The following is a 14,817-nucleotide window of genomic DNA, read 5'->3' on the forward strand; positions in this document are numbered from 1 at the left end:
GTGAGGAGAATAAATGTTGCCCCTCACTCTGCTGTCCTGTGGAAGTTTAGTTTAGGAAGTGAACAGAGCTGTGGACAAAGCTATTTTGTCCTTGAGTCTTTGTAGAACTATAGAAAACTAGACCTATTTTGGGGGGGAGGAGGAGAGGGTAGCAACATTATACCCAAATGAATTTTTTGGTCATAGAATATTAGAAAAATGTTTTTCATGATTTATATTTCTTTTGAATAAAATTACCTTCTTTGTTTCTTTTCAATCATGTGATTCATCTTTAAACTTTTATATGCCTATAGTACCTGATTATAGATTTTTCTAGGGTTTTTTTGGCTCTGTTCTTAGAAAACATCCCAAATAAAATAATGTAATTACGTAAAAAGAACTATTTCATAGAAGTAATATAAGATTATGATTAAAAAAAAAGAACCCACAAATAAAAATATAATAATGTGACATCCACTCATTTTACCACTTAGTTATACTTTTAGGGTGACAACATTTGGGTCTGTATGTTTGCACATAGTTTTATGTACATATGTGATATTTTTATTTTATAAAACTGGAAGAATATTATTTATAATGCTTGATAACCTAGTTCTATGAATGGGCATATTTCCACATCTATAAACATTTCTACAATATAAATTTTAACGACTGCTAATTTACTCAGCTAATTGTGGGACATTCAGATTGTTTTCTGTTTTCACCATTATAAACCAATGTTATGACAGACTAAGTTATAATTACTAATTATCGGTGTTAAATTTTTACACACTTCCTTAGAGTTTGAGTCCAGTCAAATCTTGAAAATACTCCTTATTAATGGATAAATTTTTATCTTCTCTGTAAGGTTTGCTAATGTATGTCCTCATTGTCAGTTATGTAAGCTGATTGACTTTTTCATCTCCCTGATTCTCACTGGGCTGTGTTGATCATATCATTGCAGGGACTTACATTACCTTCTTTTTCCTGTTGCCCCCAGAACACAGATGCTGCCCTACTACCTTGCATCAGTTATCCTGCATTTGCCCTGGATGATGAAGCTTTGTTTAGCCAGACACTTGATAAAGTAGTTAGAAAATTAAAAGGAAAATATGGATTTAAGCGTTTCTTGAGAGATGGTTATAGAACATCATTGGAAGATCCCAACCGACGCTACTACAAACCAGCTGAAATTAAGGTATCAAAAAATATTTCATACCATAACAGAGTGGTCAAAAGCACTGATTCAGGAAACAGGCTTCTTAGGTTTGAATTCTGGCTCTGCCACTTACTAGCTATCTTGCCTTGGGCAAGTTAATCAACCTCTGTGTGTTTAATACTTTTCATTGGTAAAATAATCATACTATTATTGAAGTTCTTATGAGGATTAAATGAGTTAACATATATCTAAAAGTGCTTCAAATGGTTCTTGACACAGAGTAAGCACTCAGTAAGTGTTAGCCTTATTAGTAGTAAGGCCCATTTGCTAATATTGAGCCATGTTGATTCACTGGATGAATAATTTTTCTAACTGCACTTTCAGTGCTTTGCCTGCCTGCTCCATATTGTTTGCCTTATATAATAGGAAATATCTATTTGTGATTCAGCTTTCAGTCTTTTAAACAAATGCTCTTTTTTTTCTGTTTCACTTAGACATTTCCCTTTGAAATATAGTCTTCTTAATATTTAGTTTTAAAGCAGTTATTTCAAGTGCATATACATACCACTTTATCTAGGTTTACTGTAGCTATTTTTAAGCTGTCCAGAAAATTATAACAGCCCAAAGAAAGGGTAAGCATCCATCCACATTGCTAAAGACTTCCCTTTAGTGGTATATGTACTGCCGAAGGGAGCATTCCCTTTGGTGGTATACACTGAAAACTATTTTTGTAAGCATGGTCCTAACTTTGAAGATAGGTAAGTAAGATCCCATGGATCTGTATATAGAAAATGTCTTGGCAACATTGTACCTTGTAATTTGTTAGGCAATTAAGTGCCACTCTTTAATATTTAATACATAGTTTTGCCGGACAACTAGACAAGCTATTTATCGTTTTACTTAATTTTACAATTATCATCTGGAAGCAGTAGGAGCCATTTTATTGTGTACATATTTGAAACTTTATAGCAGTCTACTAGGTTGGGTCACAAGATCCATTTATCTCTTAAGCACTTTCAGATATCTCTTCTCTATTTAATAACATTTCTGAGCTGATTTACAGCACTTACATTTGAATTGGACTTGCTGTAACTACTACCCTGAATATTGTCAAATTTGGGTCAGTCGAGCAGAGTTTCCTTATTTCTGTACCTGCTGCTGAGCACCACCACGGAAAGCCACAGCACCATGGACAGATGCCACCCCAGATTCAGAACACCCATCTTGGTTCAGTCCTCATCATTGATTTCACTCCTTGTCAGTACTGCTGTGTGACTCTGCTAGGAACTCCCCTTACAAGCTTTTCCAGCTTTTTTTTTTTCTATTTGTGTTCAAGTTCTCAGACTTTACTTCTTACTCCATAGCCTTTCATTTCTTTTTTTCTCTGTTTTTTCATTTTAAAAATTTTTTTTTTTAATTTGTTTATTTTTGAGAGAGAGAGAGAGAGAATGCGAGCGGGGGAAGGGCAGAGAGAGGGAGACACAGAATCCAAAACAGACTCTAGGCTCTGAGCTGTCAGCACAGAGCCTGATGCAAGGCTCAAACTCACCCACCGCAAGATCGTGACCTGAGCCAAAGTCAGGCGCTTAACCGACTGAGCCACCTTTTTTTTTAATGCCTATTTATTTTTGAGACACACACACACACACACACACACACACACACACACCGCAATGGGGGAGGGGCAGAGAGAGTGGGAGACACAGAATCCAAAGCAGGCTCCAGGCTCTATGGGGTCAGCACAGAGCCCTACATGGGGCTCAAACCAACCAGCAGCGAGATCATGACCTTTGCCAAAGTCAGACGCTCAACTGACTACCACCCAGGCACTCCATAGCCTTTCATTTCTGTTTGACATCCTCCATTCCATCTGTCCTTCATCCATACGTACCTTCATCTCTCTTGTCTCACAGAAGGTGCTGTCTGTTCTTTATCCTAAGGCTAACCCTCCACATGTGCACCTTAACCTGTTCTCTTTTACTTCCTTGGGTCTCTTACTCTATCATTTGTTTTCTTCTCTGGTAGAAGAATGTCTGTCTCTATCTTTTTCTTTTTATCCTCCTCATCTTCCTCACTTTCCCTTTCCTTCGTCTTGCTTTCCCCCCAACTCCAATCAGCTTCTTTTCCTCAGCATAAACACAGTGATGTTCATAATTAGAAGAAAAAAAACCCAAAAAACCTTACTCCTGTCTGCCTCCAATCCTCTCTCTTTGTAGCCACACTTTTGAAATGCATAGTCTATTCTTGGTGTGTCTCCTTGTTTGCCTCCTACTCACTCCTTCATGTTACACTCCAGCTCTTCTTCAGCATTTACCAGTAGCTGTGTTGGTTTCAGTTAGTTTAGGTCACTGGTGGTAGTGGATGATTTTCACTGAACCTCTCCTTGACATTTGAATGCTTTAATGGAGACCTCTTTCTTGGAACTTTCTTCATTTTCTGTGATCCTATTCTCTTCCTAATTCTCTTTTGTCATTGTCTTTCTTAGTTCCTTTTCAGATTCTTCTTCTGCCACCTCCTAAACATTGCTCTTCTCCTGAGTTCCATCCTTACTTAGTCCTATTCTCTTTTCATGCAATCATAGCTTCAGCTATCACTCTTAACTCCAGATCTCTATCCCTAACCTATACTTCTCCCTCTTAGTGCCCTACTGTGTATCCAACTGCCTCCTTCTGGATATCCTTAATTACTTTACTTGCCAGGCCCTTTCTAATCTGGCTAGCCTGGTCCCCCCACCTCTTGGGTATTAGCTTTCATGATTTCTTTCTTGTTTGTTCCAGAAATACTGACTTGCTGGTAGTCTAACAAACTTTGTCTTCTTATACGTCTGTGGTTTGTAGTATTGTTTTCTCTGCATGGAGTTCCCTTAGTTCATCTCTCCAGAGAAATCCATCAAGCATTAATTGAAGCATCTCCTTTCTTATAAACCCTTCCAACCCTAGGCAGATTCAGGTGTTTCATTTCCTGTGTTCCTGATGTAACATGTGTAGACATCTCATATGATACTACAGTTGTTTATTGACATGCCTGACTCCCCACTAGGCTGTGAGCCCTTGAGGGCAAGTTCCCTCTTTTTAGGCCTTCATAGCCCCCTTTCTAGTTGGTGCCAGGCATTACAAAGGACTTAGTAAATATTTATTGAATGAGTGATTAGTATGTGATGTATTAAATGAATGTGGTTTTGAATAATAAGAGTTCTAGGAATTCTTTTTAAAAGAACAATGAAGCTACTTATATCAGTCCAGTTTTGTTATTACTATATAAATCATCTATGTATACCCTAACTACAATTGTTCAATATATATAATTAATATATTTGTTCTAATTACCATCATTGTTATAATTGTTCTAATTAATTTTAGTGAAGTTTTTAATATTTTGTGTTCTGTTTCAGCTCTTTGATGGCATTGAATGTGAATTTCCCATATTTTTCCTTTACATGATGATTGATGGTAAGTGAGCTTTTTTCCTGAAATTTAAGATATAGAATATAAGTGGTTTAAAGAAAAGCAGATGAAATATGACCCTTTCAGCTAGCAAAATAGACTATACCTCAGTGATGTTAACTGCTCTGTATTTTTATATGCTATTCTTCTGCTTTCTGAGTGAATATTAAATCATTTAAAGAATTAAAAAATATACTTTGGAGTTATTAAGAAATGATACAAATATATTTTCCTATTTGCAAAGAAAAATTTTTTATGAATAGTAATAATGAATGAATATTATAATCTGTGACATTGTGAATATCCATAACATTTATACTTAAAAATAGACAAATTTCAATTAAAATTCAATTTTCACTTCTAAATGCTAACATGACCTACTAAAATCAATTTCCTGGAATACTGTCATACATATTTGCATTACCTTTTTTCAATTTTATTTTTATCATTTACATACAAAATTACCAAAATAATCATAACTAGACTTTTTTTTAAGGTAAAATTTCTGTGGTGCTTATCCTCAGATGCTATTGGATTAATATTTTACATTTTAGGAGTTTTTAGAGGCAATCCCAAACAAGTAAAGGAATATCAGGATCTTTTGACTCCAGTACTTCATCAGACCACAGAAGGTATAGTTGGATTGTTTTTTAAGAAATTCTTCCTGCTGATATTTCCTTAATGTTCCTTTGTAATGCATTAAATGATGCCATTTTAAATAAAGCTATTTATATTAAAGTGAAAAAACGAATGGAGCCTTGAATGAATTATAAAGAATAATCTATTCATTGGTTAATGTAAGTTTGTCTTTATAAAAGGAGTTCATTGGGCAAGACAAGGACGGGGAGTAAATTTAGGTGGTTATGGCCATAATCGTTGCAAAATAGTTTGCCAGATGGGCAGTGGTTCTTATTCTGATTACCTACTATGAAAACTCCTTCACTCTGTGTAGTGTGACAATAACATAGAGTGACCGATTTTTTGTCCAGATCATCAGAAATGCTGTGTTCAGGTAAATGCAGCCCCTTCCAGAGGGCTACCTTAAGAGGCTCTGCCCTAGCCTAAAGGTACTACCATTTCCAAAAACATTCAGCCTCCTCTTTGGAGTTGTTTCTTTGATCTTTAGCATGTTATTTTAAATGTCTGCCTTGTGCTAATGCCGCATCCTTTGAGGATAGATTTACTATTTTAGAAATGGCTTAAAGACTCTTAGGAGTCTTTAGTTGGTTTTAGTTAAACACCAGTAGGGCCCATAGTCAGTATGACTAAAAAACTAATTCTCAAAGAATTCCAAAGAAGAAGCTCCAAATACTTCAGGGTTTGGAAGTATTAATAAAATAAGAATATGTACTAAATAAATAAATAAATAAATAATATATATGTGAACAACTTTGAAAACATATTTATCTGAAAATTAAAAAAATTATGTGTGGGTAAAAAGTGGGTGGTCTTATGGACATGGTGTACAAACTTGCAATTATAGCATTGGGCCCGTTCTTACCTCACACGAAGTTTGTGATATTCTTTACGGTTTTCCACAAGTACCTTAGAACAAAACCTTCACAGTATGTGCTCACCCTTGAAAATTCTTGTAATGTTAAAACAGTGAAATATTTGTGGATAAACATTGAATTCCAAATAAATATTAATTTTAAAACCAGTTACTGGGGCGCCTGGGTGGCTCAGTCGGTTAAGCGTCGACTTCGGCTCAGGTCATGATCTCTCAGTCCGTGAGTTCGAGCCCCGCATCGGGCTCTGTGCTGACAGCTCAGAGCCTGGAGCCTGTTTCAGATTCTGTGTCTCCCTCTCTCTCTCTCACCCTCCCCTGTTCATGCTCTGTCTCTCTCTGTCTCAAAAATAAATAAAACATTAAAAAATTAAAAATAAATAAATAAATAAATAAATAAATAAAAAAAACCAGTTACTTATATCTTTATGCTACAAATAGTAATTTGTCCAATGTGAGATATAATGTAATGCATGTTATAATGAATATACTATTTGAAATCCCTTGAATCAGATTGTTAGTATTCAGTGGTAGATTATTGATGCATTGAGGTGGTAGTTCAGTGTACAGCAGTTCAGTCTTTATCATGTTCAGAGAGTGATTTTCAAACTATTCTTTGTGTATCATAGACCTTTTTACTGGTTTTAGATACAAATATAACTATTGATGGATGTATGAAGGAAGAAAATTTTAGAGAAATGTGTGCAATTTTATTAGGAAAATTAAGTGTACTGTGGGCTGATAGTGCAAAGTCTTCTGTAGCATTGTATTAGAATGTTATTGTTATTTTTTTTCCTTTTATGTCATCCACAAAGATTTTAGTCTTTGAATAATAAATTTTAGTTTCTATCAAGGAATGTTTTTAAATGGGTCGGTCAAGGAGAGAATGGATTTTTTTTTCCCCTTCAATGATATTGAATGGTAGATAATGGACTTAATGTTTAAAATGAGGATTCCTTTGCTTTAAGCAATGGCTCAGGGTTATAATTCTTCATTTGGGATTACACAGTATCTCATTTGTAATGCTTCTACAGACTAATCCTATTAAAGATAGCTTCTATGGCTCTAAATGTTTGCCTACTGTATTTTTATCAATTCATTTAAAGGTGTTAAAATTAAATGTTGTTAAAGGAGATTATGTACACATTATTGGCTAAAGCATAACATATGCTGTCAAATTAGTGTTTTAAAATCAAGGAGCTTTATCCACATTTTCACTGGCAATTTCTGAAAGCCAAAATTACCAATTTTCTATAGCTTATCAAATCTGTTACCTCCTTTACAACCTATTTCTCTGCTTTCTAATATTGCAATTTCTTGAAGGGAAAATTTGAGGAGGACACTGATTTTTATATTTCAAATATTTATTTTAAAACTCCACAGGTTATCCTGTCATACCAAAGTACTATTATGTGCCAGCAGATTTTGTAGAATATGAGAAAAGAAACCCTGGTAGTCAAAAGCGATTTCCTAGCAACTGTGGCCGTGACGGAAAACTCTTTCTTTGGGGACAAGCCCTTTATATCATTGCAAAACTTCTGGGTAAGTGGAGAAGGTTGGGAAGATTTTTTCCCTTGTAATCAAGCTATTAGAAATAAGTATGTTTCAGGGCACCTGGGTGGTTCAGTTGGTTAAGCATCCAACTCTTGATTTTGGCTCAGGTCATGATCTCATAGTTTGTGAGATCGACCTCCATATTGGGCTACATAATAGTGCCTGCTTGAGATTTTTTTCTCCCTCTCTCTCTGCCCTTCCCCCCTCAAAATAAATAAATAAACATTTATTTTTATGTTTTTTTATGTTTTTATGTTTTATTTCCCATTTGTGGGAACTTTGAGTTACTTTTATATAATGTAAAAAAAATTCTGATTTTATGCTTGGTCATAGCTTTAGTAAACCACTTGCCAAAAGGAATTGGTTATCTCAAAGTTCTCTTCCTTCTCATAAATACACATTGACAATTTACTCAGTTAGCTTAGACCATTATTTATAGTTTTTTGAGAATTATTTTCCAGCTTATCCTAAAACTTCTGCTAAATATGAGTACTCTTTGGACACATTGAGATGAAGGCTAATTTAAAGAACACACACAAAAAAGCATTATTATGCATCTTCCTGCATCATTGCTTGCTAACATTTCGAATATTATTAGCATTCCCATCAAAAAGGCTATCATGTTAGAGTCAGAATTCCTTTATGGCAAATAAATTATGAAACAGGCTGATTGTAAATAGTATATATACCTGCACTAAAAGAACTGCTTAGTGTGTGAAGTAGTGTTATTGTCTTTATTGTTCCTAGTATTATTCTATAAATGCTAAATTTGTTTGTGTTGTAAGAGTAATCATCTTTGGTTTCTTTTTTTACATTCCATTAGGGAAGAGTCTTTCAGATTTCCAATTCAAACTTTACACAAATGATATATAAGGAGCAGATAGAAGCTAACCAAAGAAGAGAAAATCAAGTTAATGCTGTTTTCAATTTGCTTGTTTCCTAACTATATATTCTGGGTCTCCATATATACTTAATGCTAATTTAAGAACCTGTAGAAAAATTTACTTCTTTAAGGGGACAACTTTTTGATAAGGAGTTGATATTATTTATACAGGTCTTGCTTTTCAATTTTTTTAAAAGAAAAAATATATATACATGAAATAGATTTCTTAAAATCAAGCCAAGTTGGCAAGGTTATCTCTGGTTAGAATGTTATTTCCATCTCACTAGCATGAATACAAAGAAGCCTTCTGGTGATACTCACAGCTAAATAAAACATGTTATAGTAGAGAAGTAGTTAACCTATCTAAGATAAAGAATTTTAATATCAGAATCATAAATTTCTATATACTACAGCTTGGAAATTACAGATGAGCGTGATGAAATTTTTCAGATTCTGAGGTTGAAAACTGGAACTTGGGGTATTGGATTTGAGATCTAAACGTTTATCGTCCTGATTTTTGCTCTATATCTGGTCTGGGATTGAGTGCTAGAAAGAATGCTGTTTGAGAAAAGCCTGTAGATAAAATTGAGAAGGCTGATGAATTGGGAGTGCAGAATTGACTATATTCTACATAAGCAAATTGGGCTTTTAAAAAGGAAAAGGTTGAAAGTAGTATCAATCAGTAAAAAAGCATTAGATCTTCCTTACTCTGAAATAAATGTATTGAATGTAGACAGATTTTGAGTGTAGATAGCATTTTCTTATGTTAAGACCAGTGTGAACAGAAATAGTTTAGGCCATGCCTTCTCATCTCTGTTTCATGACCAAAAGGAAGAAAAACTTCAAAGAAATAGTCAATTTCTCTTTTCCCTGCTGAGCTGCTAAAAAGGCAGCAGAGAACATACAGAAGGTGTGTTGCAAACCCTGAGATCACATACTTTCTCTCCCACTGAAAAAAGGAGATGCTCCGTGTTCATTATCACTCTGACCTAGCTGTGTGTCATCTGGTTAACAAACTCACTGGTTAAGAAGAATAATATCTCAGAAGATTCAGTCATGTAGTTGCTCTTAACTATTACATCCTTGCCTCAAGAACATCAAACTTCTATGGATGTTATTAAGACTCCAGTCACATTTACTTACAAAGTCTTATGTATTCATTAAATGAGGTTTGGTTAGATATCTGCTTGACAGCATTTTGTGGGCAGTTAATTGGAGTTACTTGAAAATAATAGAACAGTAAATCTTTGAAAATATTCTATAATATATGCCTTCCACTAATTCAGGCCAGTTTGTATCCAGTGAAATCTAATAAGAATATTTTGCTTTTGTGTGTGTGTGTGTGTGTGTGTGTGTGTGTATGAATATATATATATATACATATATATATATATATATACATATATATATATGAAGAATGAAGAATGAAGAATGAATATATATATATACATATATATATATATATGAAGAATGAATGAATGAATATATAATGAATATATATATATGTGTGTGTGTATATAATGAATATATATACATATACATATATATATACATATATATATATATGTATATATATATGAAGAAAATGTTGTGATGCTAGTTGCTACTTCATCATTGATCTTTTCCATGATTTAGCTGGTATTTGTAGAGGACTACTGTATGTTAGTCACTGATATCTAGTAGCTCTATAGCAAGAATCAAATGTGACAACCTAGGAAATATTTCTGTCTCTCTGAGGGCAGCCTAATTACTCTGATATACTATTTCCTAATTACAGTGTTTGTAACTAAGGTAAGTCCACTTGCATTTGATTTCATTCATGGTATTTTTTTTTTGTCCAATTGACATCAGATGTAAAAGCCACTGATTAAGTCTGGAAATCTAATGCTTTTTTAAAGTTAAAGTTAGTGATCAAGTGCCCCCTAGTGTGCATGAGGACATAAGAAAAGGAGGTCTTGATTTTCATTGGTCTCTTGACTTCAAATGCAGTTGGCTCCTTACTCAATATAGCACATGGTTTTGTTACTGATCAGTTAAAGATAAAACGAACAGATAAGAGTATACAGATATATTTCTACATTGTGGTTGCTAAGAGATTTCCCAGCTGTTACACTTCAGGAAACTTTAAGCAGTAAGACATGGATTTCTGAGCACTTTTGTTATCTTTTTCATGCTATCTGTGTGATTGCTAGTGCCCTAATGTGGGATTTCTGTGCAGCGTGCATTAAAAACATCTTCAGAGTACGTGTAATACAGTATTACTTTAATAGCTTCACCCAAGGAAATTTTCTTCCTGTAGCTTATTGTATAAATCTCTAGTTTTCTTAAAACTAAAATTTTTAGTTTAATTGCTACTAGAGCTAGAAAACTTGTATAAAAATTTATGATCCCACCCTTAAATATATTAGTAAAATTGAATGTAAAAGCAGTGATGCCTAGAGTCTGAGAAGACTACATATATACTGTCAGACTGTTTCCCAGAAATACTAATAATACTTGCCTTAAAATGTGTCTGATTCTGTTCTCTGCCCTTTACAAGTATTATCCTATTATTACAAGTATTATTCCTAGCTTCTCTATGAGATGGATACTGTATGTCATAACTGAGGTTTAGAAGAGTTTAGCAACTCACCCAAGGTCACATAGCCCACAACTGGGACTTTACTGATTTACTTGCAGGATGATTGTGTCACCTGTAACCTTTATGGCACCAAATATGATCATTAAAAATAAAAACCTTGCTAACTTAATAAGATATTAATTTGTATACTGTTTTCATTTACATGCTTATTGTTAAAGACATATTTCTTAGTCATTTCTTGTCCTCTGTGAATTGTCCAGTTTGCTTTGCCCATTTAACCTTAATTTTATGGTCTTCACAGTCTGCATGAATGTTTTACGTATTAGGTATACTAATCCTCTCTGGTATTTTCCTGGGTTGTTTGCCAATTAGCTTTGCACTGTTTCTTGATGAACGAAATTTGAAATCTTTATATAATTAGATCTATCATTGTTTTTCAATTTAATTCTGACCATGGAATTTAACATTTGATTTTAGGAAGTCTATCCCTGTTAGTTAATTGAGTTAAAAACATTGGTAATTTTGGATTTTTTTTGGTATAACATATGAGGTTGAGGATCTACATTTTCTTTTTCTCTCTAGCTTATTTGTTAATACATGTGTTACTAATATGTGTCACTGCAGCTGAGAATCAGTCTTTGAAGCACATAATTTTACCCCATAAATTATCTGCTGAGCCTATTTTAGTGTGTCCTATGTAATTTTTGTGTCATGATAAAAAAAATTACTTGCTCTGTTAAATTTCCTTTGAATTGTCATTTTATTAAAGAAACAAAAATTCTTCTTGATATTCTCTTTTTGCCCTTAATAATGATTGTTTGAAGTAAACCCAAGGTGTATTTCATAAAATTTCTGTGCATAAAAAATACAAATATTAATGAAGCTAATCTGTCTTATAAAGATTTAAAGATGGCTGTCCCTATTTATAGAAATGCTTGGTTATCTGTGAGGTTTCGTACTGTAATGAAATGTAGAAAGCCATTGCTCTTTTATCCTTGTTCTCTTATTTTCATTTTAAATATTCTGTAGTTGGTCAGGCACAAGTGCTTTCAGGCTTGTCCTTTTTCACCAAAAAGCCAGTGCCATAGAATTAGCACAGCGAGGAACTCTTGTTTTGCCTCCTGAATGATAAAAAGCAATGCAGTAAAAAAAATACGTCTATTCACCTGACCTTTGTAAGGAGTTAGTCACTTTTACCATTATGGAAATTAAAACAATGATTACAGCAATTATGTTTCTGAATTTGTTAATCCACCAATTTATTATTTTGTTTAATAAGTCTCTTAAGTGCCTACTATATGGAAGGTGCTGTGCTGGAAAGTGGGGTATATCCATGAATAAGAAGCAAACAACCTGTGGGGTTATAGATGAGCACATAGTGTAAATTGGAACATTAAGCTAGATACACGGGTACAGTACAAATAGAGAAATGAGAAAGGAATGCCAAGAAATAAGCTTTTTCAAGAGATGTTGTTAACTATTTGATTCATATCAATTTTAATAGATTAGCGTTTATGCTTTCCAAGGATATAATATTTCTTCATTTTTCTGTCATCATTTATAAATAACAAAATAATAAAGATAGAATTTCATTTTTGTAGAAACAGTGAAACATTAATTATGTAAAATGCTTGTTGGTAGTGGAGATTTTTTCACATCTCAATGATCAGACAAATGAAATAGGGAAATAATTTGGTGTTATTTAGAATATCACTGTACTAATCAACCCTGCATCATGAGCTCCACTGATATTAATAAATAGAAATTATATGTCGATATTTGCCATAATTAAGCCTATATTGGTTTGTTTTAAATTTTGCACAAGTATATTTTTTTTTCAGAGAGAGAGGAATGTTCTGTGATATGCTCCCTGATTTGAATAGGAAAAATATAACATATCAAGATCTAAATTATTTGTTTAATGTTTTCTCCTCCTGGTATCTTCTCCATCTGTGTTGTATACAGTGTCAGTGTTCTTACAGGGCAGGATTAGTATGGGCTAAGAACGTAGACCCCAGAGAGAGACAGCCTGTGTTTGAATCTAAGCTCTGTTCACTTACCTGCCATGTGCAAGTTGCTTAGCTGCTCAACGCCTCCATTTTGTCATCTGTAAAATGATAAGGATGTTGTGATGGTTAATGATTAATTGATTAATTAATTAATCCAACAAGGCCAGGAACATAGGAAGCACTGTGTAAACGTTGTTGTGGTTGCTATTGCAGAGGCGGCAGTGGCTGTGGTGGCTTCTGTGGCTGCTGCAATTGCTGTTCCTCCTTCTTTTTCTTGTCATGCTATTAGTAATATCACTTTTAATATTATTAAAAGCATCTTTCAGGAGTTACTAAAAACACCTTTGGTGATAACATTGAATATGTGCCCTAAAGTTACCCTAGAATAGAAAAACCTGTATAATGAGAAACATTACCACAGCTGCAAAGAAATTTACAAGCATTTTTGTGGTTGACTCTCTGCTCTGTTTTTCAGAATTATTCACTGACTAAAAGAAGTATCTAAAAAGCTATGGAAAATGAGGTGTATTTTTTGAATTAAATATTAAACATGGGTGAATTTAAACAAAACTCAACATGATGTCATTTTTATGTAGTCAGTATAGAACTGAAGATCGAATATGAAGTAGCACATTTTCATAACTTGAGTGCAGCAAAAATAAAATGTTCTGATTCACTTTGGGAGAAGTTAAATTCTTTTTTTTATGTTATTATTCAATTAACTTTTACATGTCTGAGTGTAACTAAGATAACCTTACAGATTTGCAATTGCTGGGACAGAGTATGCCTGCTATAAATTTGCATAGATACTGTCAACTTATACTCCAATGAGGTTAGGCAGAATTTCATTTCAAGGTTTTGTTCCCACCACCCCTTCTCAGCATAGTCCTTTTCACATCCATGGAGAATCCCTGCTACACTGAGCCTCTGGTGCTGAATCTGAGGTGCATTACAACAGAAGATAGCAGAGAACCACTGACTCAGAGTACCTTCTCCACACCCTCCCCTTCCAAACTCTCTAAATTGCCTTCCTTATTATGTCCTTGGACTTTATCAAAAGTTGCCACAAGGAACTACCACATGAAAAGGGCTTCCGTGTTTACAGAACAATAGCAGTAGTAGACATTGTTTTCATGCTGGTTAGTGCCCTTTGAAAAATGCCCTGTCTCAGAAATGTTAGAATTTAGTATCAGGAAGCACTTTGTCTCCCCTTCGTGAACTGGTTTCCTTTCTTGAGAGAATGCGAATACATTCTTTTTAGAACAGCTTTATTTAGGTATAATTTACATACTATATCTTAACCTATTCAAGGTTTACAATTCAGTGGTTTTTTGATACATTCAGAGTTGTACAACTATCACCACAATCAATTTTGGAATATTTACATCACCCCTCAAAAAATGTCTTACCCACTCTCCACTTAACCCTAATCATTTCACCGTTTCCCCCAACACCGGACACTCACTAATGTACATTTTATCCTTGTGTATTTGCCTATTCTGGACATTTCATATACCTTGAATCGTATAATGTGTTGTTTTCAAGGTTCATTCATGTATCAACAGCTTAATTCTTTTTTCTGACCAAATAATCTTCCACTGTATGTATATACCACATTTGATTTATCTGTTCATCCGGTGGTGGACATTTGGATTATTTCCACTTTTTTTTTTTTTTTTTGCTTTTATAATCATGCTGCTGT

At 33.9% G+C, this 14,817-nt stretch overlaps 1 protein-coding gene across 5 annotated transcripts in view; it reads left to right on the forward strand.

Annotated features, from left to right (window-relative positions):
• PHKB (phosphorylase kinase regulatory subunit beta) overlaps positions 1–14,817 on the forward strand; it is a 258,770-nt gene that overhangs the window by 159,390 nt on the left and 84,563 nt on the right. For all 5 annotated transcript variants that reach the window (XM_019456029.2, XM_019456030.2, XM_019456028.2 and 2 more), the window contains 4 exons: positions 980–1,177; positions 4,530–4,587; positions 5,136–5,213; positions 7,472–7,630. In XM_019456029.2, the coding sequence (XP_019311574.2) occupies positions 980–1,177; positions 4,530–4,587; positions 5,136–5,213; positions 7,472–7,630 (493 nt within the window). The remainder of the gene's footprint in view (positions 1–979; positions 1,178–4,529; positions 4,588–5,135; positions 5,214–7,471; positions 7,631–14,817) is intronic.

The sequence above is a fragment of the Panthera pardus genome, unplaced genomic scaffold (genome assembly GCF_024362965.1).
Source record: "Panthera pardus isolate Hobbes unplaced genomic scaffold, ASM2436296v1 HiC_scaffold_18, whole genome shotgun sequence".
NCBI lineage: Eukaryota > Metazoa > Chordata > Mammalia > Carnivora > Felidae > Panthera > Panthera pardus.